Source organism: Octopus bimaculoides, chromosome 2 (genome assembly GCF_046866305.1).
Source record: "Octopus bimaculoides isolate indiv1 chromosome 2, ASM4686630v1, whole genome shotgun sequence".
Classification (NCBI taxonomy): Eukaryota; Metazoa; Mollusca; class Cephalopoda; order Octopoda; family Octopodidae; genus Octopus; species Octopus bimaculoides.
This window is the reverse complement of record NC_142929.1, coordinates 474,430-501,080: the sequence shown is the minus strand read 5'-3', so window position 1 is coordinate 501,080 and position 26,651 is coordinate 474,430. Positions and strand designations below refer to the sequence as shown.

At 40.1% G+C, this 26,651-nt stretch overlaps 1 protein-coding gene and 2 pseudogenes across 1 annotated transcript in view; 2 read left to right on the top strand and 1 right to left on the bottom strand.

Annotated features, from left to right (window-relative positions):
- The window catches only part of LOC106870744 (chitinase-3-like protein 1), a 41,776-nt gene extending 15,998 nt beyond the window's left edge, over positions 1 to 25,778 (bottom strand). The window contains exons 1-5 of the mRNA XM_089340101.1: positions 25,719 to 25,778; positions 20,463 to 20,517; positions 18,861 to 19,056; positions 11,621 to 11,873; positions 2,496 to 2,605 (exon numbers count right to left, since the gene is read on the bottom strand). Coding sequence (XP_089196227.1) covers positions 2,496 to 2,605; positions 11,621 to 11,873; positions 18,861 to 19,056; positions 20,463 to 20,517 — 614 coding nt within the window. The 5' untranslated portion in view covers positions 25,719 to 25,778. The remainder of the gene's footprint in view (positions 1 to 2,495; positions 2,606 to 11,620; positions 11,874 to 18,860; positions 19,057 to 20,462; positions 20,518 to 25,718) is intronic.
- Positions 5,122 to 6,334, top strand: LOC149136852 (E3 ubiquitin-protein ligase arih1l pseudogene; annotated as a pseudogene).
- LOC149136851 (uncharacterized) lies at positions 7,172 to 7,930 on the top strand (annotated as a pseudogene).
- Positions 25,779 to 26,651: the final 873 nt, after the last annotated feature.

Below are 26,651 nucleotides of genomic sequence, written 5' to 3'. Positions count from 1 at the left end.
AAAATAAAACAACTCTTATCACTGTGGTTCAAAATACACACGTAATATATTTATATCTATAGTTGTCTGTCTATCGATCTATTTATTTATCATTCTATCTATCTATCTATCTATCTATCTATCTATCTATCTGTGTGTGTGTGTGTGTGTGTGTGTGTGTGTGTGTGTGTGTGTGCGTGTGTGTGTGTGTGTGGTCAAACAGAATGGAAAACTATACATAACCTAAAAAGCAATAATAGCTTAATTATAAAAGAAGCTGGTGAGGAAAGTGCTGTAGTTATTATGAATAGAGAACAATACAAAAATGTTGCATTGATTCTGCTTCTTCAAGATACCATGACAGAATAGTAAGCAACTACCAGCAAATAAAAGCAACCTCATAAACCAACAAGGAAAAAGGCTTAACTAATAACGAAATTGATTATCTAACAATATTTTATAGGCCAAGTGAGTTTCTTCTACGGACTTCCCAAAATACTCAAAAATAAAACAATTAATGATGCCTGCAAAGAATATCACTCATTCTGCACAAACGTATCCTTTTTGAAGGATCTCAAAGGAAGACTGATTGCGATAGACTCAGCCTGTGGCTTGGGAACTAACTTGACATACAGTTAAAGCTTTTCTTAAAATTTGTACCAAGTTTCATAAAGGATGACCTCAATCTATTAAACCATCTCCTGAAAAAAAATCATTTCATTTGATGTAGTAAATCTGTATGCTACAATCCTACAGGAGTACAGACTAAAGGCAATAGCATTTTGGCTAAGAAAATACCTTGATGAAATTCCAGACCAAATTGGTCAATTCATCATAGAGAGATCAAAATTCATCCTTCAAAAACAACTTCAGTTTCAAGAAAACACTTACAAACAAATATTTGGAACTGTGATTGGAACAAAAGTTACCCCAACATACACAAACTTAATCATGGTATATCTAGAAGTCCAGGTGTATGAACAAGTCAAAACAAAGTACGGTTTTAACTTTTAAAATTATCCGATGAAAAATTGGAAACTGATTGCCTCATTTATACAGAGTATATTATCAAGACATTATAATTAAGACTATTATGGTATTTTTCACAATTTCTGAATATTTCTTCGTTAGCAGAGTCTTAGTATACAGATACAGACGTTCATAAAGTTTTCTTTATTTCGATCTTTTAAATCTGTCCATTTACTTCTGTTACCTTTAATATGAGCGGTCAGTTGTGTGAATACATCTTAACCGATTTAAGGAGCCTTCTATAACAAGTGTAATGAAGTAATGTTTCTTTAATACCTAAAAAGGTCATTCTATGTCTAAATGAAACCAGAACTGTAAACATATCATATTTCACTACTATTTCTGCTATCTTTGGCCATAGTCTTCTCTCACTGAGGATATACTTAAAGAACGTATATTTAATGTGTTAATTTTCAATTCGCTTCATCCACCTGTATGGGAAACACCTGAAATAAAGCTGTATAGGATTGTTTCCCTTTAGATTCGAATGTGTTCTGCAATTGATTTAATATAAATCAGCTAAATGCACAAAACTATTGTATTGAATGGTACTAAAATGCTTATCCAGCAGAAATACATGTCGGAAAGGAATATAAAGAAAATACTATGATAAATAAATTTTGAAACTGTATAATATCTCCATTCTTCATTATGATGTCTTGATCACACGTGCGCGCACACACACACACACACACACACACACACACACACACACACACACACACACACACACACACACACACACGCTTATACACTCTTTTTCACACACACATATATATTAGTAAAAGTCATTCCTGACAAGTTTTGTGTAACTGAGCGCATCCTAAATGAAGCAAGAATAGGCAATCGTTAAAGTTTATGGTATTCAAAATTCGTAGATTTTCAAACTATTTGTAAAAGAGTTAATAATAAACTGTGATAGGTCCGTAATCTTCAACTCTAGTCTTCATCAGAATAATGTATATTTCCAAACAGGAAGAGTACCGTTTCGGTTAACAATGTTGTATCCTCTTCATCGTTTGGAGAATACAAGAGATTCCGAAAGGAGTAGAATCATTACGATCAGTGGTTCTCAAAGTGAGCGGTATTACCCCGCCCCTTGGGAGTGGTGGAAAGTTCCAAGGGGGCGTTGAAGAAAAGTGGGGCGTTAACGGAGTAGCCAAAAGGGGCGAGTCATGTAAAACAACAAAATAATGGGTTCATTAGGTTAAGTTTTATTTGTGAAATGCAATTGCTTTGAATTTGCTTCAGAGAGAGGTTTATGTTTGTGATGGTTAGTTAGGGTGGGGGCGCTAGGAATGTGGTCTGGATGTCAAGGGGGCAGCAACCTCACAAAGTTTGGGAACCACTGATTACAATCAATCCAAGGAAAATATCAATTAATACAAAATAACATTCATTCATTATCAGCAGCAGCAGAAGCAACAACAACAACAACAGCAGCAGAGACTGGAAGAGTAACTAAAACAGCAACCGCAAATACTTACGGACTAATCTTTGCTACTTCAAATCCAACTTCGATTTTCTCAATTGGTGCCGGTCCAGCAAAACTCAACAGCAATCTTGGCGTCTGTAGACTGAATTTCTTATGGAGCTCCTTTATGAAAACAATGTTTATATTATATATTCTATGATGGTGTTAAAAAGAAAACGAAATGTCTTCGGCTCTACACATCAATAATTTCCCTAACAATGGTATTTCAGTATTTCAGAACAATAACAAACCTAATCGTGTGCCTTATTTTAATTTTTCATTTAGCCAACATAGATCATCCCGAAGCTGGAATCAAGTTTTCCCTTCATTTAAATGCGAGTTGTAATTCTTTATTAAAAAGAACTTATTTCTACCTCAAAAAATGACCCAAATGGATCTGTAAGAAAGAAATATCACGACTGCGTAATAATCATAAGAATAATAAAGGAATACGAGGGTAGAATAAGTATCCAAACGCAGAGGAGTTAAATAACGGCTTCAAATTTTGCCATAAGGCCAGCAATTTCGCGGGAGGGGTCGATTAGATTGATACCAGTGTTGATCTGGTACTTATTTTACCGACCCCAAAAGATAAAAGGCAAAGTCGACCTAGGCGGAATTTGAACTCAGAATGTAAAGATAGACAAAATGCTGCCTGGCGTGCTAATGATTCTACCAGCTTGCCATCTTAGAAGAATTAATTATTTCTACTAAATGCCTGGATTTTTGTGGGGAGCGGTATAGTCGATCACATCGACCCCAGTGTTTCACTGGTAATTATATTGTCGACCCTCAAAGGATAAAAAGCAAAGTCGACATCGGCAGAATTTGAACTCAGAATGTAGCGACCGCTAAGCGTTTCATCCAGCGTGCTAATGATTCTGCCAGTTTGCCACCAGAGAGAAATTCAATAATGAAAGTAGAACGTGTTCAAGGTTAACAAACCGATCAATCTCTTTTCATTGCATTCTCTTATTTTAATGCGTTATTTTCTGTTATTTTCACTTTTGAACTTTTTAATTCTGTGGAGCCAAACCCCAATGTACCCCAGGTAGTCTCTCTATTTAGTCATAACATTTTCCATGTTTTGAATGTTTAAAGAATCGTTTATTATCATTTAATATGCTTCGTGTTTTGCCTTCTAAATTCCCTTGGTCAACATTGAAAATATTAGCTGATTCCACCCAAACATTCTTCGGTTTAATTAATGTAGAGAGAGGCTTTCTAAAACAGTTTTTTTTTTTCACAGGAATATGGAATAAACACTACAAATAAAAGCTGTTAACCTTGTAGTGACGCCTGAATAGCAGATGACATTTTCGGAGTTTCTAACCACGCGTGCGCAGGGACTAGTTCCGGTAGGAATACAGGAAGTGTCTCATGCGCATGCGTAGTCATCGACATCCAAGCTTCGCGCGGATTTTCATCCTCTTTCTCGCTGGCCGATGAAGGGCTTAGACGTCGTCGCAGCTCTCTCCAACATTCCAACTCTGGAGCTAGACAAATAACCACTCAACATCATTGACGGCGTCTCAGTAACCAAAGGGCGAAGTGCTGCCGAATTCTATTGTAATAAATACTGTTGTGTTGATAGTTCAGAATCTGCGTTCCGTTGTTTCTTCAAGAAATTTAATGTACGGAAGCGGAGTACACCTAATGGTGTATAACCACATCCCTACAACCTTTTCCATCAAATAATCACAGATGGGCACCAAACCGTTAATCCATTAATTGTCAATTAACAAAATTAATATTTTCGTTAGCAATTTAACTTTTTAAATTAACTTTGGAAACCATCATTGGACTAATTACCTTCTGTTACATTTAACTTCGATTCAATTGAAGTTTACGTATTTTATAGTTTTGGCACTTTTTAAATGTGTTTTTAGAGCAAAAACTGATCTCATGCTGTTTTTTTTTTTCTATGATAAAAATTAATGTTAATGGTTTATCGTCAACTTCCATTACATTTTGAAAGAATTAACTGATTAACAGTTATCGAAGTAAACTTTTTGGTTAACGGTGCCCACCTTTGCAAATAATAATAATTTAATTTATGTAATCTTTTGCTTTTTCTATGGCATTATATAGACAAGCAGGTAATTTTCGAACAAGAAGGTAACGTTTCATGGCTATACTGTGTTCAAATCGTTACTTCCTTATCAGTATAATAATAATTCAATCGTTTTAGTAAAACTAACGGGTACTGTTTGCTATTAAATAGCTTATATGGTTATCACCGATTCTGGTTCAATCCATTCTTCTCATTTATAGTATCTCACATTGAACCGAATTTAACTGCCCCCTTCCAAGTGAACTGCTGGCAATATTAAAATTGCAGGTGGGAAGCTGGCGGAATCGTTAGTACACCAGACAAAATGCTTAGAAGCATTTTATCCTTCTTTACACTCTGGGTTCAAATGCCGCCTGTGTCGACTTTGCCTTTCATCCTTTTGGAATCGATAAAATAAGTACCAATTGAGCACTGGGTTTAGTTTAATCGACTCAGCCCGTGCCCTGAAATTGCTGGCCTTGTGCCAAAATTTGAAACAAATATTAAGAGATGTAGACAGCAAAAGCAGCTATTATTTTTTCTATATTTGTCTTGACTAATTGACACATGACACTGAACTTCTCAGATGTGTTTGGACGGTCACAATAATCAACGGTGTTACAATGAGGATCAGAACAGCCTCTTCTCCAAAGATCATGTTATCAATCTTCACAGAAGGGAGGTGGGGGCCTAGGAAAATCCCCAGATCGACTTCATCTCAACCACCGTCAGGTGAAACATTATGTGAAATTTGTTTGATATCCAAACCTACTCCTGATATGACTGGTTCTTGAGTGTGGTCATCGTTTTTGTAATCAATGTTGGATGGAATTTCTAACAACAAAAGTGGTGGACGAAGGTATGGCACAGACTTATCTCTTGTACGGCTATCTCATGGTTGTCATATTTTCGTGGACTATTCAACTGTGATGTCACTTGTGACTGACACTAAAGTGAAATGAAAATATCAACAAATTATAACAAATAGTTTCGTTGAATGCAGTCGGTTATTGCGATGGTGTCCAGCCCCAGATTGTGGTTATGCAGTAAAGGCAGCACATTATGGTACTAAACCGTGTCTTTGTGGACATACATTCTGCATTAATTGTGGAGAGAATTGGTATGATCCTGTCAGGTGCAAATGGTTAAGGAAGGGGTTTAAAAAATGTGATGACGATAGCGAAACTTCAAATTGGATTACTGCTAATACGAAGGAATGTCCCAAGTGCCATGTCACTATAGAGAATTTTGGAGGCTGTAATCACATGGTATACAAAAACCAGAATTGTAAAGCAAATTTTTGCTGGGTCTGTTTAGGGTCCTGATAACCTCATGGCCCTTCCTGGTACAACTGCAACTGATTTGATGAAGAAGAAGAAGAAGCAAAAAAATAAAAAAATTAAAAAAATAACGCAAGAGAGGCTCAGGAGTCCTGGGCGGCGTTATAGCGTTATCTATTTTACTGCAATCGATATATGAATCATATGTTTAAAGTTTGAACTCAAGTTGTATGCATTGGTGAAGGTAAAATGGAAGAGATGCAATAGCACATGTCTTGAATTGAAGTTCAGTTCCTTAGAAAGGCCGTAGATGTACTTTGTCAATGTCGCTCGACACTTATGTACACTTATGTTTCTGCATTCTATTTAAAGAAGAATACGCAGTCCATTATATTTGAAGAAAATCAAAAGGATCTAGAAATTGCAATTGAACAACTCTCTGAGTATCAAGAACGAGAAACCACTTCAGACATGTTAGCAGATATTAAACAGAAAGTGCAAGATAAATATAGATTGTAGTTATTTGTTGAAGTACTTATTGTTAATACAAAGGTTTCTGTGTTTGAAAAAAAAAATTGTTAAACCATAAATTAGGCAATACCTGTGGCGCTCACGTTGAACAACACTGCAACCTAGCTGCTCACAGCAGATTCTTAACCCGCTCTAACTTTACCCGTTATCTCCAGAGGTAATGTACCTCTTGCGAACGGAGCTAACGAACTACGCGCTGACATACAGGTGGTTGCCGGGAGCAAACCCCATGAAACGAGAACCAAATAAACAACCATTGAATTGCATCCGCTTGTAAGCCTCTTCTTCTTCGAGTTCCAGAATCCTAAGACTACAAAAAATAATTGTAATGGGAGAAGGAGATACTCCACAGGTATCTGCAACCTTCTACCTGCTTAAAGTTTGCTAAAACGATTTTCAGCATTTGTTGGTTGTGATTTATATACGACAAAAGAAGTCTACATCAGTGCTGGGTACATTTAGCATTTGCTCTTATGTTGGATGTCTTTCCGATGCTAATAGTATTTTGGTGTTATGGGCTGTGATGAGCTATGTGGTGTTGGTGGAGAAGATTGCAGATGGGGCAAACGGATGTGAAGACTGCAAGGGCCGGCGGAAAAGCTACGGGGCCATGCGTGGACACAGAGCACGTGCGTGCAGTTCGATGAGAGACGGCGCATGTGAAAGGTCGTGTTTTTATCTGGTCAGTGATCACTGATCCCGCCACGGTCAACAGGTAAGATCTCTGTATTTCTTTCTCCCTTTTGCTTCTTTTCCTGTTGTCTTTTTCCTCCATCACGCTACAAGCTATGTTGGCCCATATCAAAAAAAAAAAAAAGACGAATGATGAGTGTAGTCCGTATTTCGAACGATATGGTCAAACGGTTTTGCGGTGACACGGATGTAATCGCTTGGTTAAAGAAGATGAAGCTGGTTGCGAAGTTACACGGGATAGACGACTTAGTGAGTTTTCTACCGCTGTACCTAGATGGTTCGGCGGTGGCGCTATGCTTAGAAATGGAAGAAAGGAACCAACTTAGCACGGAAAAAATAGAAATCCGCTTGATGGAGGCCTTTGCAGAAGGAATGGTCGAAGCGTACGCTCGCCTGGGGAAAGCAAAGTGGACTGGTCAACAGGTCGACGTATTTGCCAACGAACTCAGGAGATTGGCTAAACTGGCGGGATATGAAGGAGAATCGCTGGACCGAACGGTTAAGTTAGCGTTTGTAACTGGTTTTCCTGACCACATGTCGGTCGAGTTGCAAAAGCTGCCGAACGTCAACTCTATGGCGATGGCAGATATTATAACTCGAGCTCGCGTGCTAGTTTCGTGTTGCAGGACGACGCCGGTAGCAGCGACTGCAACAACGAAAAGTGGCCGAGCAAGGAGTAGCGGAGAGGGGTCAAACAAGGAATGTGTGCGACCATTCAATTGACAGTGTTTCCGGTGTCGGGGCCCGCACATGGTGCGAGACTGCAAGTCACCCAAGCCTGAGGTCATTTGCTACCGGTGTCGAGAAACAGGACATATAGCCTGCGAATGTCTGCGGGGAAACGGTCTAAGGGATACTACTGCGCCGGTAGTTATCCCTTTAGATCAATAGAGGCGCGTTTGTTGCTACCTGTAGTCGACATTCTGGTGGAGGGGAAGATGTCGCGAGCCCTTGTGGACACGGGCTGTACGACGACTCTGATGACTCCAGAAGAGACGAGGAGTGGAGTGAGCAGTGTGAGGGCGGTCGACGGAAGAAAGATACACTGCGAAGGCATTACAGATGCGCAGGTTGTGGTGCAGGGAGCAAAGCTGACGCTGCAAGCAATTGTAGTTGGCCACTTGGTGGACGAGATTGACGTGGTGATGGGGATGGATGCAATCACCCGTTTAGGAGGTGTCACTGTCAACGAGGCCGGTGTGACTGTCGGGGTTGCGGGGAAACCGTGTATGGCGAGACCGTGCATTGGTGAGAACCGCGAAGAAAACTATGCTGCGCACACCATTGAAGACCAGGACTTTCGTGCTGTCTTCGATGGCCAGAGGTGGACAGTGGAGTGGCACTGGAAGGGAGAGCCCCCAACGTTAAAAAATAAAGTGGGCTGCTATCACCATACTCTGAAAGGAGATGCCAGAAGCGAGTTCGAGGGGTAGGTGGAGCGGTGGATTAAGGAGGGCATATTGATCCCTTGGGAAGAAGTAGAGAGCGGAGTCCTGCCGCTGATGGCGGTGGTACAGCCCACGAAGCATAAGGTCAGACCAGTGCTTGACTTCCGAGAGCTGAATGACCACATATCATGTCATACGGGCGGCGAGGCCACAGATGTCTGCAGGGACACCTTGTAAGACTGGAGGCAGATGACAGGGGCCTCCACGATCGTCGATTTGAAGTCGGCATACCTGCAGGTGCATGTGGCTGAGAGACTGTGGAAGCATCAGCTTGTCAGGTATAAGGGCCGGACATACTGTTTGACCAGGCTGGGGTTTGGGCTAAATTCAGCGCCAAAGATTATGGCAACAATTCTCAAGGCCATCCAGAGAAAGGTGGACAGAGTAAAAAGGACCACCAATTAGTACATCCATGACATCCTTGTGGATGAAACCATAATGCCAGTAACGGAGGTCATAGGCTACATGAAGAGTTTTGGACTGATCGCCAAGCCACCAGTAGCGATGGAGGGAGGCGCTGCACTGGGCCTCAAGCTATGGAGAGACAAGGCCGGCGCGTTGGTGTTTCGGTGAGGGAATGAGGTCCCCGAACTGGGCACCAGCATGAGTAGACGGGAACTGTTATTGGTGTGTGGGAAGCTGGTGGGACACTACCCGATTGCAGGATGGCTCCGGACAGCATGTAGCTTCATCAAGAGACGAGCCGAAGGAGTGAAGTGGAACGATAGAGTGGGGGAGAAGACGACCGACATGATGCAGGAAGTCTTGGTCAGAGTGAGAGTAGAGGATCCAGTAAGGGGCAGTTGGTATGTTCCCAAATCAAAGAGTGGGATCGTATGGTGTGACGCCAGTAGCATCGCAAGAGGGGCTGTCTTGGAAATGGGAGGCGTCGTGGTGGAAGATGCAGCCTGGCTCAGGAAGATGGATGACTGCAACCATATTAATGTGGCGGAGTTGGATGCCGTGTTGAAGGGGGTGAACCTGGCCTTGAAGTGGGGGCTGCGCACCATAGAAATTAGGACCGATTCGGCCACTGTGCTTGGTTGGGTGATGGCAGTCATCACCAATGAGCGGAGGGTGCGAACCAAAGGGGCTGCGGAGATGTTGGTAAAGCGTCGATTGGGGATACTGCGTGAACTAACCGCTGAATCCGATCTGAAGCTGAGCATGATTTTTGTGCCTTCCGAGAAGAACGGGCAGACGTCCTAACCAGGGTAAAGCGAGCCTGGTTGCAGGTGCCAGAGGGTGCGGAGCAGGCTGTGGCTGCAGTATGCTGTCTGAGTGACTCGGAGTTGAGGAGACTGCATACCATGCATCACATGGGAGTGGACACGCTACAAGTATTGTATGATACCAAATGTGCCAGGTTGATATCTTTAGGACGGTAACAAACGGAGTACTAATCATTTTCTGACATCATTTCTCAAAGTCCCATTTTCATACCATAGGAAAGATGATATTTAAAGACATATTTTTCGAGTATGTCAACATTAAAGTAAATCCGAGCAGAACAAAAACAAACAAAAAAAAACCTCAGTTGGATGTAACCGAAACTCTAAAGAGATTTCATGCGACAGGATATCACTCATGACTCGTTCAATATTGTAACTGATGGAGGACGGCAGCGATCCGGCAGAAACGTTAGCCACGTCGGGCGAAGTGCTTAGCGGTATTTCGTCTGTCTTTATGTTCTGAGTTCAAGCTCCGCCGAGATCCACTTTGCCTTTCATCCTTTCGGGGTCGATAAATTAAGTACTAGTTGCGTACTGGGGTCGATCTAATCGACTTAATCCCTTCCCCAAAATTTCGGGCCTTGTGCCTAGAGTAGAAAAGAATATTGTAAGTGATGGGTACGAGCCGTACTCCGAATCCTTGCAAAACACTTGATTGCTGCGAAGATGATAAATATTGGTTGGCACTGGAAGGGTGCCACACAATTCCTTACATCAATGTTTGAGGAAAATGAGCAGAACAAGTAAACATCCAAACATAAAAACAATCCTTTTATTTTGTAAGTACAAAAATGTATACCCCAGGACAATCAGTAGCCAGGTCTGATGTGGAAGCAGCAAAGTCGGAGTCGATCATACTTTGCGAAGGCATTCTTCACACTAGTCCAGCTACAACGGAGCTGGTCAAATACCGAGCTGGTCAAATAACGGTCAGCAGCAGAGGCGAACAGAGAGCTGCTGAGAACACGTCCGCCTAGTTCATGGGCTGCGTCTCAAGTCTGAGATACAAGAGAACTCTGAGGCTGCTAGTTTTCTGCGCATGCGCATGAGGGAACTTCCGGCAGGCCTTCCAGAAGATTCCAACCCTGCGCATGCGTGCTGATGACTCTCAAAATGACATCCCTACATTGCCTTGAAATCAGTAATCAATAGAGAGAGAGGATTTTTATCAACAATATGACCGAGGGAAGAAAGCTTGTTGCTTTTTAGTATATAAGTACTCTAGGAGGGAGCGTTTGCCTGCTGATTGCATGAACAATCGCTGTTAATCTTAGTTTTTCATCAACAATATTTCTATTTGGTGTACAGAACGTTCCATAGGTGTCCTTCCGTCAACTATATTGTTGAAATTTAAGGCTGTCGTGCCTTTTTAAGATCATTAATGATAGAAGTGATATGAAAACAGATTTACCAACTCATCCTCGTGGAGTTTACCTCTTTTCTCCGGGTGGTACACAGCAGCTGTTGTTACAAGATGGAGAAATAGGTACCATACGCTGACAATGAGATTAAAGCAATTTTCACTGTGGGGTTGAAATGGACTGGGAGTATAGGGTCAGTGACGTCACGGAAACAGCCGAGGGGCCTTTCTGAAGGAAAGGAGCGAAGGAAGTGATGTGAGCAGAAGGATGACTACCATGGGCCTTTTTTGCTTTGGGGTTGGTGGGTAGGACGGATGCGGTGGCAACGTGGGTTGAGGTGAAATGGGTAGGACTCCTACGGATATATCCTGGCTGGAAAGGATAGACGTTACGCGAGGACTTGCGAGAGGACTTACGCTCCCACCCCAATTACCACAATAGGAAAAAACAAATAAAAAAAAACAAACAACCATTACATGTTTATCTGTAAAACAAAGGCAAAAAAGAGTAAATATCTTTAAAATGATTTTCATAACTTACTTTTATCAAAAGAGTATAATGTTCTTTATCCTTTTTCAAGCCATTTCTTAAAGCAGGATATTCCCAATCAAGATCTAAGCCATCAAATTTCCATTTCTTTAAGAAATCTACAGCAGAGTTGACAAAAGTTGCTCTTGTTGCAGGGCTGTTTGCCATTTGACTAAATTTTACGGAACCGAAATTCCAACCGCCCACAGATAAAAATGACTTTATACGGGGGTAGGTTTGTTTGAATTGGTTGAAATACCAGTACCTGGAAAGAAAATTATTAATTTACAATAAATACAAGTATATACTTTAATGCAGTCATATATTTATATATATATATATATATATATATATATATATATATATATATATATATATATATATATATATATATATATATATATATATATATATATATATATATATATAAGTCAGTAAATAGTGGGGTTGTGTTAACCGCACGTGGAGAAATAATAGGAAAATGAAAAAAAGCCAGAATGCTGAACTGGAAGCATATTTTAATAAAGATTTCTTCTAACCGGTTTTCATTGCGAAAAGCAAATTATCAAGAAGAAGGAGAATGAAAATGTTTTTTACAAAGAAGTACAAAATGAAGAAAATAATATATAAAACAATAATATATAAAAAAAATAAATATACCCATACATTATATTGTCTTTGAGCTTTTGTAGTTCAATAGTAGTTCATGTATAAACTGGTAGGAAAAATAAGGATGCATGAGAGTTGAGAGTTTTGTTAGGTTTTAAAAAAAAGGGTTAAAAGTTTGTGCTAAGCAGGAAATGTGGTGTCAAAACAGGAAGTGTGTGTAAGGGGAGACAAGTGTTTTTAGTTGGAGTTATGAACTCTTTTTCAACAGGAAGTTTGTGTCTGTTCATAGAGAAATAAGGTCACTGAGGGGTGTGTGTGTTAAGAAATGGTTGGAATTTCTCTATGAAAAGATTCTCTTTGTTGATTCTTTCTTGTGTGGAGATTCTGTCTTTACATTGATAGAAAGGGAATATAATGAATTTAGGGTTTTTGTTTCTGGCGCAAGAGTCTATGTGGCCACTGAGTGGAATTTGGCGGTATTGAGGGAGGTTTATTTGTTCCTTATGGATAGCTACTCTTCTACGCAATGGGAGGCTCGTCTGTCCGATATAGAGGTTTTGGCAACTTGCGCAAGTGAGGACATAAATGAGGTTACCAGAGGAACAAGAGAAATTGGTTTTAATTTTAAACTTTGTTCCTCGTTTGAAGGTAAATTCAGAGCCTTCAAGTAGGTAGGGGCAGGTGCCACAATTAGGGCGTGCACATTTTTTAAATGATGGGGGTGGAAGTGGTGTATGTAGTTTGGAATTGGTTAATAATGTTTTCAAAGATTTGTGTTGCCTTTTGCATTTAAGGACTTTGTGTGTATTAATGATATTGTTCATTTTCGGGTCTGTGGTGAGTAAGGGGAGGTTTTGTTTAATTGTGGTGTATGCTTCGATGTTTTGGGGGTTATGGGTGGAGATGTATGGAAGTATTTTGGGGTTGGGTGTGTTATTATGTTGGTTGGTTTTTAGTGTGTTTTTGTCAAGTTCCTTGGCACGTTTTATTCCAAGATCTATGAGTGTGGAGGGATATTGGCGTTGTAACAGTGTCTTTTTGAGATCTTGTAAGCGTATTTCTCGAGTGGTTGGGTCAGAGACAATGGTGCAAATTCTTTTAGCTAAATTAAAGGGGATATTTATCTTGGTGTGTTTTGGGTGGCATGAGCTAAAAAGGAGGTATTGTTGTGAGTCTGTAGGTTTGTGGTAGATGTCGGTTGTGATTTGGTTATTAGGTGTTTTTATGATTAAGAGATCAAGAAAAGGGAGATGATGTTTGCTGAATTCCATAGTGAATTGAATGTTGGGGTGTATGTTATTAAGAATGGATTTGAATTCTAGAAGTTTTTCATAGGGCTCATTCCATATGATGAAACAATCATCCAAATATCTTTTCCACACATCTTTTTAATGGATAACTGGAAAAGATATTTGGATGATTGTTTCATCATATGGAATGAACCCTATGAAAAACTTCTAGAATCCAAATCCATTCTTAATAACATACACCCCAACATTCAATTCACTATGGAATTCAGCAAACATCATCTCCCTTTTCTTGATCTCTTAATCATAAAAACACCTAATAACCAAATCACAACCGACATCTACCACAAACCTACAGACTCACAACAATACCTCCTTTTTAGCTCATGCCACCCAAAACACACCAAGATAAATATCCCCTTTAATTTAGCTAAAAGAATTTGCACCATTGTCTCTGACCCAACCACTCGAGAAATACGCTTACAAGATCTCAAAAAGACACTGTTACAACGCCAATATCCCTCCACACTCATAGATCTTGGAATAAAACGTGCCAAGGAACTTGACAAAAACACACTAAAAACCAACCAACATAATAACACACCCAACCCCAAAATACTTCCATACATCTCCACCCATGACCCCAAAAACATCGAAGCATTCACCACAATTAAACAAAACCTCCCCTTACTCACCACAGACCCGAAAATGAACAATATCATTAATACACACAAAGTTCTTAAATGCAAAAGACAACACAAATCTTTGAAAACAGTATTAACCAATTCCAAACTACATCCGCCACTTCCACCCCCATCAGTTAAAAAATGTGCACGCCCTAATTGTGGCACCTGCCCCTACCTACTTGAAGGCTCTGAATTTACCTTCAAACGAGGAACAATGTTTAAAATTAAAACCAATTTCTCTTGTTCCTCGAGTAACCTCATTTATGTCCTCACTTGCGCAGGTTGCCAAAACCTCTATATCGGACAGACGAGCCTCCCATTACGTAGAAGAGTAGCTGTCCATAAGGAACAAATAAACCTCCCTCAATACCGCCAAATTCCACTCAGTGGCCACATAGACTCTTGCGCCAGAAACAAAACCCTAAATTCATTATATTCCCTTTCTAACAATGTAAAGACAGAATCTCCACACAAGAAAGAATCAACAAGGAGAATCTTTTCATAGAGAAATTCCAACCATTTCTTAACACACACACCCCTCAGTGACCTTATTTCTCTATGAACAGACACAAACTTCCTGTTGAAAAAGAGTTCATAACTCCAACTAAAAACACTTGTCTCCCCTTACACACACTTCCTGTTTTGACACCACATTTCCTGCTTAACACAAACTTTTAACCCTTTTTTTAAAACCTAACAAAACTCTCAACTCTCATGCATCCTTATTTTTCCTACCAGTTTATACATGAACTACTATTGAACTACAAAAGCTCAAAGACAATATAATGTATGGGTATATTTATTTTTTATATATTATTGTTTTATATATTATTTTCTTCATTTTGTACTTCTTTGTAAAAAAAACATTTTCATTCTCCTTCTTCTTGATAATTTGCTTTTCGCAATGAAAACCGGTTAGAAGAAATCTTTATTAAAATATGCTTCCAGTTCAGCATTCTGGCTTTTTGTCATTTTCCTATATATATATATATATATATATATATATATATATATATATATATATATGGCATTATTCTACTTATGTATGTTACGCTGGGAAATAGTTATTTGATGGTAGAGGCAAAGAGATAGAAAAGGGACGAAAGAACAGTGTTTACTGGAAGGAACCTGGTGGCAGAGAGAAGCAGAAAGTGAATCGACTTACAGACATATAATCGCACATACACAGATGTGTGACACATACACAGATGTGTGACACATACTGAGAACTGTAGGCGGAGTTAACGTGGTAGTGGTGTCACCGATAGGGATGTTGACTAATAAAGCTGATGACAGTGGTCGTTATGAGATGAGGGCAGAAAAAGCGAAGTTTTTCTATCGAACTAATTAATCTCTTAACATTAATTTCATAATGCATGCGCTGTAGAGCAATTACCTGTCGTCTGCTAATATGATCCCTTCGTATTTGTTTATTTATAAAATCATTCTGCTATGGTCTATCTATTTAACGCTCTGACTGTGCAACGAAATTGGAGACAGGAAATTTACATTACTCATAAGAGATGTGCATGAATGGACAATAGAATGGACTCAAAAGCATTATCTATTAGAGATAAATTTATTTAAATTTACCATTCGTATGACAACTGATTCTAAGTACGAAAGCAGACTAGGGATCGGTAACCATCAGTCAACCACCGGTCTTCTGTTCGGCACACTGACAAGAAGAAAACCATTAAACTAACAATCCACATCAGGGGCCTGAAGACCAAAAATAACCCAAACACCATCATGTGGGACATCGTTGAGTGATCTACGTCAGACATTAATAGGCCAGGCTTTGTTTAGCAGAAAGAAATCATAGCTGAGAATGCCACCGATCTACTAAATATGAGACGCATCCACTCACGCTCAAACATAAATACATACACAGCCACACACACATACAAATGTGGTCCGCCCATACGAAGCAACTCATTATGAAAGTGGAAGCACTCCAGAGGTCAATAACAAGAAACATAGACTGCACGAGAGGCATTGACTATTGGGGTCGACTATAACAACTCATTGAAAGAAGGTTAGTAACTGTAACTTTATAAAAAACTTGAAAATTAACCTTCTTCCCAACTGTATAACGAAAACGAAAACATGTGGTTTTGCATCTAGTGATATTCTGACAGATTCCATAGTGCCTGCCAGCCAAACTACATTACTGGCTCAAGTAACTGACCACTGTCCCCATACTACGACTATGGTAAATAGCAGACACAACAGCAATTATTATATAGTAGTAGTAGTAGTAGTAGTAGTAGTAGTAGTAGTAGTAGTAGTAGTAGTAGTAGTCAGGATCATATGCCGGTGAAATGTGCCCTTACTGAAATTTTCCGAGATAAAATAATTTTAGCTTTGAAGGACTCTCTCGAGGAGAGAATATTCTCTACCAAAGTAAGTAAAAAAAAGAACCCACCAGATACGGTATTAAAAGCTGTTAACGAAATTGGTGATGAATATTCACAACAGTGTGATGAACCTACATACAGGTAGATTAACGCCTGTCTTTATGCTCTGGCTACTACTGTAAAATTACGTAAAATAACAAAAAAAGTACCATCATGGGTTTTGAAGACAGAGAAAAAGATAACTGGTTTACGGATGACCATCGGTCATGTAATGGATGCTTATTGCATGCAAACAAGCAAATCACTATATGTCCCATCAGCAGAAAGTAAAGAAGGAGAGAGAAATGGTGTTTGGAGACAGCAAAAAGGGGACACGCACTTGCAAACTGATTACTCTCAAGCAGAAGCTAAAAGCTGTCAGTGAGAAACTCCGACATCAGAAGGGAAGAACCGAGAGAAGAACAAAAAAAAAAAAAAACATTTAACGGCATCTAGACAGAAGTATACAGAGACATGAGAGGAGGAGCAGTAAACATCACAGAAACTCCTTCACGAGAAGACATAGACTCCTTCTGGAGGAAAATCTGGAGTGAAGAGAATTTAACCAAGATGCTCTGTGGCTGGAAGAAATCCTAAAAAGTTATTGTTCCTGTGTTACATCCAAGATATACAACATTGAACGTGAAACTCTTGCAACTGTGATCCAGAGACTCCAGAATGGAAAAGTACCTGGAAGAGACTTGATCGTTGGATATTGGTACAAGAAGCTAACATTCTACCGACATTCTATGGATAACTGCTTCGAAACTCCCAGCTCCTATATTCAGACTATGAATTCATATTCATACCAATAATAATTGGAGCATTAAGTTTTGTTAGTAAATGCTTAAAGGAGAATCTGAATAAGCTGGGATTTTCAGAAAGAGAAACTGGCCGCTTGTTTCGTACATTACAAGTGCAATCCGACAGTGGAACAGTAAAAATATGCAAGACTTTTCTCAAGTTCCAAATGTGAATTTGTCTGTGTTAACTACATCCCAAAGATGGAGCCTTGTATCTTTGTTGGAAACCGGCTCCCTCCTCAGTGGAGAATTTATAATGATTAAAAAATAGAAGAGACAGACATACACACAAGTTCATTCACTGAAAATCAGTGAAAAAGAGAATACCTACGCTGAACGATTGAGAAATCTGCAGTTACTCTATCCAGATTACAAGTTCAGGTTTATACCTGTAATTATTGGGGCCTTGGGATATATGTAACACACTGCCTAAATACTAACCTTGAGAAATTAGGCTTCTCAAAACCAGAAAGGAGAAAGCTGATTCGAAGACTACAGATCCAATCCATCACTGGAACTGTAAAAATCTGTAAAATTTTCCAGAAGTTTATCATTTGAATGTATATGAGTGTGTCTAGATATGCAACTATATGCGCGAGAAGACATACATCAAACAAAACATACAAATATGCACATATACATACATACATACATACATACATGCATGCATACATACATACATACATGCATGCATACATACATACAAACAAACAAACAAACAAACCCTGTTGATGTTGAAATTCCAATGAAGGAGCGCTTTGAATCTATGTTAGAAATCGGATAGTATATTTTATAGATCCTTGAGAAATAAACAGCAAAGTTGACTTCGACACGATTTGAACTCAGAACGTAATGACAATAAAAATAACGCAAGACAATAATGGTTTCAAATTTTGCCACAATGCCAACAATTTTTGGGGAGGAGATAAATCGATTATATCGACCCCAGTGTTCAACTGGTACTTATTTTATTGACCGCGAAAGGATGAAAGGCAAAGTCGATCCCGGCGGAATTCGAACTCAGAATGTAAGGTCGGAAGAAATGTTGTTAAGCATTTTGCCGGGCACGGTAACGATTCTGCCAGCTCGCAGAACAAATAGTACCACGTTGTTTCCAAATAGTCTTCACAAGAACACTTGATTCTACACGACCTGTTCGTTATAAAATATAGTTTATGTGCGTATGTGTGCATCTGTGTGTTTTCCCCCCACCGCCGAGCAATAGTGAGTGTCGCATACACATGCATGCGCGATCGTGCACACAATTATTAATTCGAAACCGGGACTATCCTTCTCGCTACATTATTTTTTCTAAGTAACGACGGAGGAAAATCTCAACTTTGAATAAACGAATAAACAGTTATATGTCTTGACTACTTCTTCCCTTCAAATGTTCGAAGACACTTCTATGTGTGCGTATGCATGCGTGTGTGTAAGTGAGAAAGGGAAAGGAAGAAAGAGAAGAAGGGGAAGTGAGACAGACGCTGCTGTGATTAATCTAGACTTACATTCCTTTTGTCCAGGTTCCGTTGATATCATTATATTCGAAATGAATTATACTGTTATCTTTCATAACAGCAAAAGCAAACGCTATATGTGTGCACAAAGAGGCGTCCATATTCTGAACTGTATATTTCATTCCAGTGGGTCGGTATTGAGACCAGCTGGTATAGTAGCACCAGACACGAGCGTTGCTTGGAATATCTGAAAGAGAAAGCAAAGTTCCAAATGTCAAATCAACAATAACAACAACGACAATGGTTTCTTACGAAAGAGCAATAAAAGAATTACCTGTTAAATATTGGAGTCGGGTTGATGTAACTAACTTCGCCTCCTTCAAAATTTAACCCTTTTGATACCAACCCAGCTGAAACCGCCTCTGGGTTTTGAAGAGCATGGGAACACCTCTTAGTCACTATTTTTCCAAGTCTGTTCTGACCCGGAGTAGTAGCACCTATTAGGGTCCAGCCGTGGGTTAATTGGTATGTGTACCACTCACTTCAATCCCAGGCTCGCCGATGATTTGGTCAGCGAATCCTCTGCTCAATCCAACCCAGGTGAATGCCACCACACGTACACGTAAGTACAGCACATCTGCGGACAAATTCGGTTCAAATTCAGAAAATGCATTCCCCAGATAAACACCCTTGAGGCTCCAAAAGAGATTTAATAAACATCAGCAAAATAATAATATTTCGGAATCGTTCTCATATATATATATATATATATATATATATATATATATATATATATATATATATATATATATATAGTTTACTGTTTTGTTAAGGTAAGATAAGTAAAACAAGTCCTCCAGAGATAAACGTCGTTTAATGCACGCAGTATAAAGATACAAATTACTAATAGTCTCTTGCTGTGAAAACACTTCAGGTTCTGAGTACATGGTCTGATGGTCTGTTTGAAATTAGGGACTCTGGCACATAAATCACGAGAGAAAAAAAACGAGAAGGTTGATGCAAAATATGAATGTCCTGATTTACAAACAGAGCCCGGAGATTGCTTGGAAACACAAGATGTGTTATAAAAACCTGTTTAGACACGTGTTTCCGCTGCAAGAAACTATTGGCAGGTAATATCCTTATATTGTGTACATTAAGTGGTGTGTGTGTGTGTGTGTGTGTACACACACAAATACACGACGTTTTTCTGGTTCTAAAGCCTCCAGAAAAAAAGGTGACAGAAAACTGGACACTGCTCTCTGAGTTTTCCCCTGAGAACATACGCTGTGAATCTTCTGTCCTTTTTTTAGGATACCATTAGGCACGGGGAGTGTTCTCCTATGGAAAGTGTTCATCTACGGAAAGGTACAGCCCTCGCTGAGAAGATGTGTTGGTGTTGGTAGTTGCAAGTGGATGAGTGCAGCAGACCCTGCGCAAGTGTATGCTTTTTCCTATTATAGTACACAATATCAGGAACGATGTTGCCTCGGCAAGAGTAATTAGCATCGTTATTCACGTTGCAGAGCTTGTGGTATTCAAGTGTGCTTGGAACATGTGACTTACTTAGTGGATTCTGTAGTTAAAATTAAATTCCATGAGAATAATATCTTTAACAGCGAAGAAAGCAACGAATGGGATGGAATTACTTACCGACTGCTTGGGTTGCCATTACAGCAGATAAACCGATAAATAAAGAAAGCAACATCTGAAAATAATAAAAGGTTCGAAATTAATACATTACACAACTATATCAGCGTTTTAGAATGTTTTTCGTTGTCTTGAAAACTTCCCATTCTTTTACTTTCAAATTAATCTTATATTAAAATGTCTAAAATTTGCCTTTATTTTATTATGCCAATGTTGTTAACGAATTAGTGTTGCCAATGTGATAACTTTGCAATATTTCTTGGCAATATTGGTGGAATGCAAAAGTGCTACGACATGAAAGACAAATCAAGGCGAGTGTTACCAGAGTTGCTAACAAGTGCTGCGTGGATAAATTATTGAATTTAGAGCAAGTAATTTTTGCAGGGGCAAATTTTAGGTCCAACATTCTCAGTACTCCCACCAGAGGGAGAGGTTTCATTACCACCAACACCGCCACAATAACTACAGCAACAGATTGTAATATAACAGAAACAAAGTCATCATCATCTCAGTAATCAGTCATGATAGAAGAATCAATAATGGAAGTCACAACAACAGCAGTAAAAAAAAACAAAACATTCCGTTGTCAATGCAACAAAAGTATCTTATTATTATTACTTGTTGTCTTTGCATACTTTCTAACGCTGGAGATGTACTACGGTGTCAGCTGTTCACTACCAGTGAACTAAGGTAACACCCCCTTATTTTTCGAGCACCATCCGGAGTATTCGAGCGGTTCCAAGCAGTGCTGTTTTCTACAGCCCCTATTTGTTCCACGTACTTCTCAAGATTTTTGCTCACTGTTCCCAGGGCTCCGACAATTATTGGTACTACTACCACCTTTTTCATCGACCACAACTGCTTAACCTCCCAAGCTAACCTGTCATATCTCCCGACTTTTCTCTCTTCCTCATCGCATTCCTTGTTCTCAGCTGGGCAGGCTATGTCTATGATCCAGCATAGTTTGCTTTCTTTCTCAATTAAGATTATGTCTGGTTTATTATTATTATTATTGTTGTTGTTGTTGTTGGTTCAATTTTCGCCAATCAACCTTTTTAAGGTTGTAAATAATGTGGTTACCGAGCTCCTGTAATCTTGCCTTTATTCTGTCGTTGATTGCCTTTTGCCCATCTGTCCTGTTACCATCAGTTTTATTGTCTTCTTCCAAACCATCTATATGTCTCTCATCGAGCATGATATCACTGTTCTTTTCCTGTGGTTTGTTAGGGATCTCACCTCTGTTTTCTGCTATGAGATTACTTTTAACAGTTGCAACTGTATTTTCATCGTTTCTTCTGCTACTGTTTTCCATGGCCCGTCTTTTGATAGCTTCGAGCTCTACTTCTGTGAACCAACGATTTTTTGTTATTGTTCTAGCTTGATCACATAATCTCTGTTCCGTGACTTGAAACACCCTTCTTTCTCTCCATAGATTATACATACGTTGTTGTTATCCCCTAGTATGAACACTATTTTCGTCTACGGGGTTGCTCAGGTAGTAACAATCCATGACCTTAGCATTGACTTGTTTGTTCCATCTATGCCGTGTGTGCTGGTCCCTTGCTGGATAATGACAGGCTGGAGTCGGACCAGTATCTCTCAGCCTGCCGAATGTAACACTGTCACCATCAAGGTCTTCAGTTTCATTAGCACCGTTATTCACAATATTTTGTCTTTTCACTGTCACTCATATGAGGTAGGAAGATTTCAACCGCTTCCTTTCATTATTATTATTATCACTATTATTATTTTTATCTTGTTACCACTATGGACACATAAGATGTAAGCTATGGACACATAAGAGGTGCAGCAATATCAAAGGAAGGCTAACTAGCAAGATAGTTTTTCTATGTGGCAGATGCTCAGGAGCAATAAACACTGGGAATGTGCAGAGAACAACTTCTACCACATTCCAGGGAGAAAAACTAGAAGTAGTTGATAGCTTCCGTTACCTAGGTGACCAAGTCAGTAGCGGGGAAGGGTGCGCTGAAAGTGTAGCTGCTAGAATAAGAATAGCCTGGGCAAAGTTCAGGGAGCTCTTACCTCTGCTGGTGACAAAAGGCCTCTCGCTCAGAGTAAAAGGTAGACTGTATGTCGCATGTGTGCAAACAGCCTTGCTACATGGCAGTGAAACATGGGCTGTGGCTGCTGAGGACATGCATAAGCTTGCAAGAAACGAATCCAGTATGCTCCGATGGATGAGTAATGTCAGTGTGCATACTCGACAGAGTGTAAGTACCTTGAGAGAAAAGTTGGACCTAAGAAGCATCAGTTGTGGTGTGCAAGAGAGACGATTGTATGGTCATTTGGCGAGAATGGAGGAGGATAGCTGTGTAAAAAAATGCCACAGCCATGCGGTTGAGGGAACCTGTGGAAGAGGTAGACCCAGGAAGACCTGGGATGAGGTGGTGGAGCACGACCTTCGAACATTAGGCCTCACAGAGGCAATGACTTGTGACTGAGACCTTTGGAAATATGTTGTGCGTGAGAAGACCCGGCAAGCCAAGTGAGACCATAACCCGTGGCCTTTACCAGGGGTGTAGCCAGCCCACTTATGCGTACCTTTCCTTCTTTGGACACTAAACTCTGCTTGCAAAGACTTGTTGAGGCAAGTGCAATCAAAATCGAAATTGAACAAAATTCGATGACTGGCACCCATGCCAACCTTCCCTCATTGGACACTAAACTCAGCTTGCGAAGACCTGTTGGGGCAAGTGAGATTGAAACCGAACCAAATTTGATGACTGGCACCCGTTCCAGTGGAGCGCTAACAGCACCATCCAAGCGGGATCACTGCCAGAGCAGCGGTCTCGCTTCCGTGCCGGTGGCAGGTAAAAAGTACCATTTGAGCGCAATCGCTTCCAGCTTTGCCTTACTGGCACTTGTGCCGGTGGCATGTGAACAAAACATTCAACTGACTCCTGTGTAGGTGGCATGTAAAAAACACCACTTGAGCGTGGCCGTTGTCAGTACCGCCAGACTGGCCCTCGTGCCGGTGGCACGTAAAAGCACCCACTACACTCTCAGAGTGGTTGGTGTTAGGAAGGGCATCCAACTGTAGAAACTCTGCTAGATCAGATTGGAGCCTGGTGTAGCCATTTGGTTCGCCAGTCCCCAGTCAAATCGTCCAACCCATGCCAGCATGGAAAGCGGACGTTAAACGATGATGATGATGATGATGATTTGTCAACGCTAATATTTCTTCTGATCCGACATGAGTTTTGGCTAAATTATCATCATTATCATCATTATTATTTCCATTTATTATTATAAGGTATTATTAAATGTTGTTTAGTTTCAACTTTTGTCTTGTACTTGAAATAATCATAAATATGTGAGGGTTATTATTATTATTATTATTATTATTATTGTTATTATTATTATTATTATTATTAATTATTATTATTATATGAAAACTCACAGCTTATTTTGCTGAGTATGATGGAAAGTGTCATCTGTCCACAGCCAGCAGACTAAGGTGACACTTGTTTATTGTTCATGCTTCAAGAAACCTGCGAAGAACTTCTTCCATTTCCAAGCAATGCTAATTTTTGTAGGTGTTCTACCTTCACACCTACACCAATCTTTTTTGCATTTGTTTCCTGCATCCTCTGACAGGCACGCCATTCGCATCCACTGAGGTGCACCGCTGGTAACAATCCATAACCATCATGTTTACTTGTTTACTCCACTTATGTCTTGTAACATGGTTAACAGTTACTGGATTACTACCAGGCCCACACTGCTTCACAGTGGGGCACCTACGGGGTGCGGTACCTTCACCATTGGTTCCAATTCCGTTCACACCATTATGGTCACCTATTTTGCCTGACATTTTCACTCACAAATGTGGTTTGTTTTCGTAGGTTACTACCAACCGATACTTTTATCGAGACACCATGTCTACCAAGGTAATCCGCTAAGGCGGCAGGGGCGTTGCTCCTCTGCTTTTCAATTCAGAGTGTTCTTTCTCCAAGGCAGCCATCCAAGGCTAACGAGTACAGCCTATCCGGTGCACTGGTTATTTCAAGGCGACGGATACTCGCCTTTTCCCACTCTTCTCCTATTGGTTTGACGAAGGAGTGGGGTTTGACTGTCAGAGGAGAGATCTTACGCAGGCCATTATTATTATTTATATTATTATGCTTAGGATGGTGAGCTCGCAAGATCTTTAGCGCGCATTTCGCCCGTCTTTACGTTTTAAGTTCAAATTCCGCTGAAGTCGACTTTCTCTTTCATCCTTTTGAAGTCATAAGTACCAGTCGAACGGCGGGGGTCGATGTAGTCGGCTTATCCCTTCCCACGAAATTACTGGCCTTGTGCAAAAATCTGAAACCAGTATTTTGAATAGGCGGCAAGCTGGCAGAACATTAGCACGCCGGACAAAATGCTTAGCGGCATTTCGTCCGTCTTTTCGTTCTGAGTTCAAATTCCGCCGAAGTCGACTCTGCCTTTTAGCTCTTCGGGGTCGAACCAGTTAAACACTAGGTTGACTTGCTCCTTTCCTCGAAATTACTGGCCTTGTGCCAAAATTTGAAAACTTTATTACTATCAGTGTTGTTGTTGTTGTTGTTGTTGTTGTCAGTATATTATTATTATATTTTGGTAGTTACGAGCGTTTATTGGTAGAACCAATAGAATGCCGTGCGCAATTTATTTACATTTTCAGCTCAAATCACGCCAGGGTCCGATGTTCGATAATTCTAGTGGCGCTGGTCAAGAACTGCTGTTAACAAAGCGATCTGGGCTTTTCCCTACAATTTGCAATTCTATTAACAAATGAATCTAATCCAGCATTCATGTCCGGCCCACGACGTTAATTTGGTAAATTATTTGTAAGGCAAATGTGTGCGCTGATGTGGATTCCCTTGACAAAATGCTTTAAAGTTAAGCTGTCGGTTAAGCAAATCTACAATCGATTTCGATTCCGTATGCCAGCAGTTCTATGCCACGGGACCCAAAGCCACGCATTTGAAATAGAACTGTATGCTCCATTGAGTCCAACCTGACATCAGAACGAGGAACAGAAAGTCTAATCTAGCAGCAACTGAATTCAAAACGTAGAGGGATGGAAACTAAATTCTGTAAGAAATGTAGTTCATTGCTTCTCTCTCTCTCTCTCTCTCTCTCTCTCTCTCTCTCTCTCTCTCTCTCTCTCTCTCTCTCTCTCTCTCTCTCTCTCTCTCTCTCTCCCCTCTCTCTCTCTCCCCCTCTCTCTGTTGAACATTTGAAACACTTTATATAAAATATTGTGCTTACCTCGAAGTTATTTTCTCTCTCCTATGGTGTAAAACGTTATAAAAACCTAAAGGTTGTCACAATAGAAATGTTTGTATTATATTTATATAATCGAGTATTATCAATGCAGGTGTTGGTTCTCAATCGATAGATATGAGCCTTAGCTTTAAAGATAATGTTGACGGTAGAAGTGCTCTGAGATAAAATAACATTTATACAAAGGAAAGTAAAAGTGATATGAACGGCCACAGAGGAAAATGCAGACGTTATTGAAGAACATTCATTGTTTTATCTACTGCTAGGAGAGAGAGAGAGAGAGAGAGAGAGAGAGAGAGAGAGAGAGAGAGAGAGAGAGAGAGAGAGAGAGAGAGAGAGAGAGTAATGTTTGAGTAATAACTAGAGTGTTTGAATATCAAGTTCGTTGTTGGAGGATGTCATAAGGTTTGAGTTTACTTATATCTTCCTAAAAGATAACTTTCTAATGTAAGCACAAAGCCTAAAAAGGGAGATTAGCCGATTAAATCCCCACCCCCGTCTGGAGGAGGCCATTCGGCGAAAGTGGCCGGATCTGTGGAGCGTGAAGAATTCGATTCTTCACGACAACAATGCAACCTGCCAACGAGCTCTGCAAGCTTGTGAGTTTCTCACTAAAAACATGGTGACCGCTTCTGCACCAGTCCTATTCGACAGACTTAGCACCCGAGAAATTCCATCCCTTTCCCAAGAAGAAAACACAGTTTAAAAGTAGCCGCTTTAATACCGTTGTCGACGTCCAGAGCGAACCACAGAAGGTCCTCGATTTGCTTACGGAAAATGATTTCCAGGCCGGATTCCAAAAGTGTCAGGGAAGCTGGGATTAGTGTATTGGTATGCAAGGTGACTATTTCGAAGGAGGTGATGCTATGTTGTGTGTGTGTGTGTGTGTGTGTGTGTGTGTGTGTGTGTGTGTGTGAG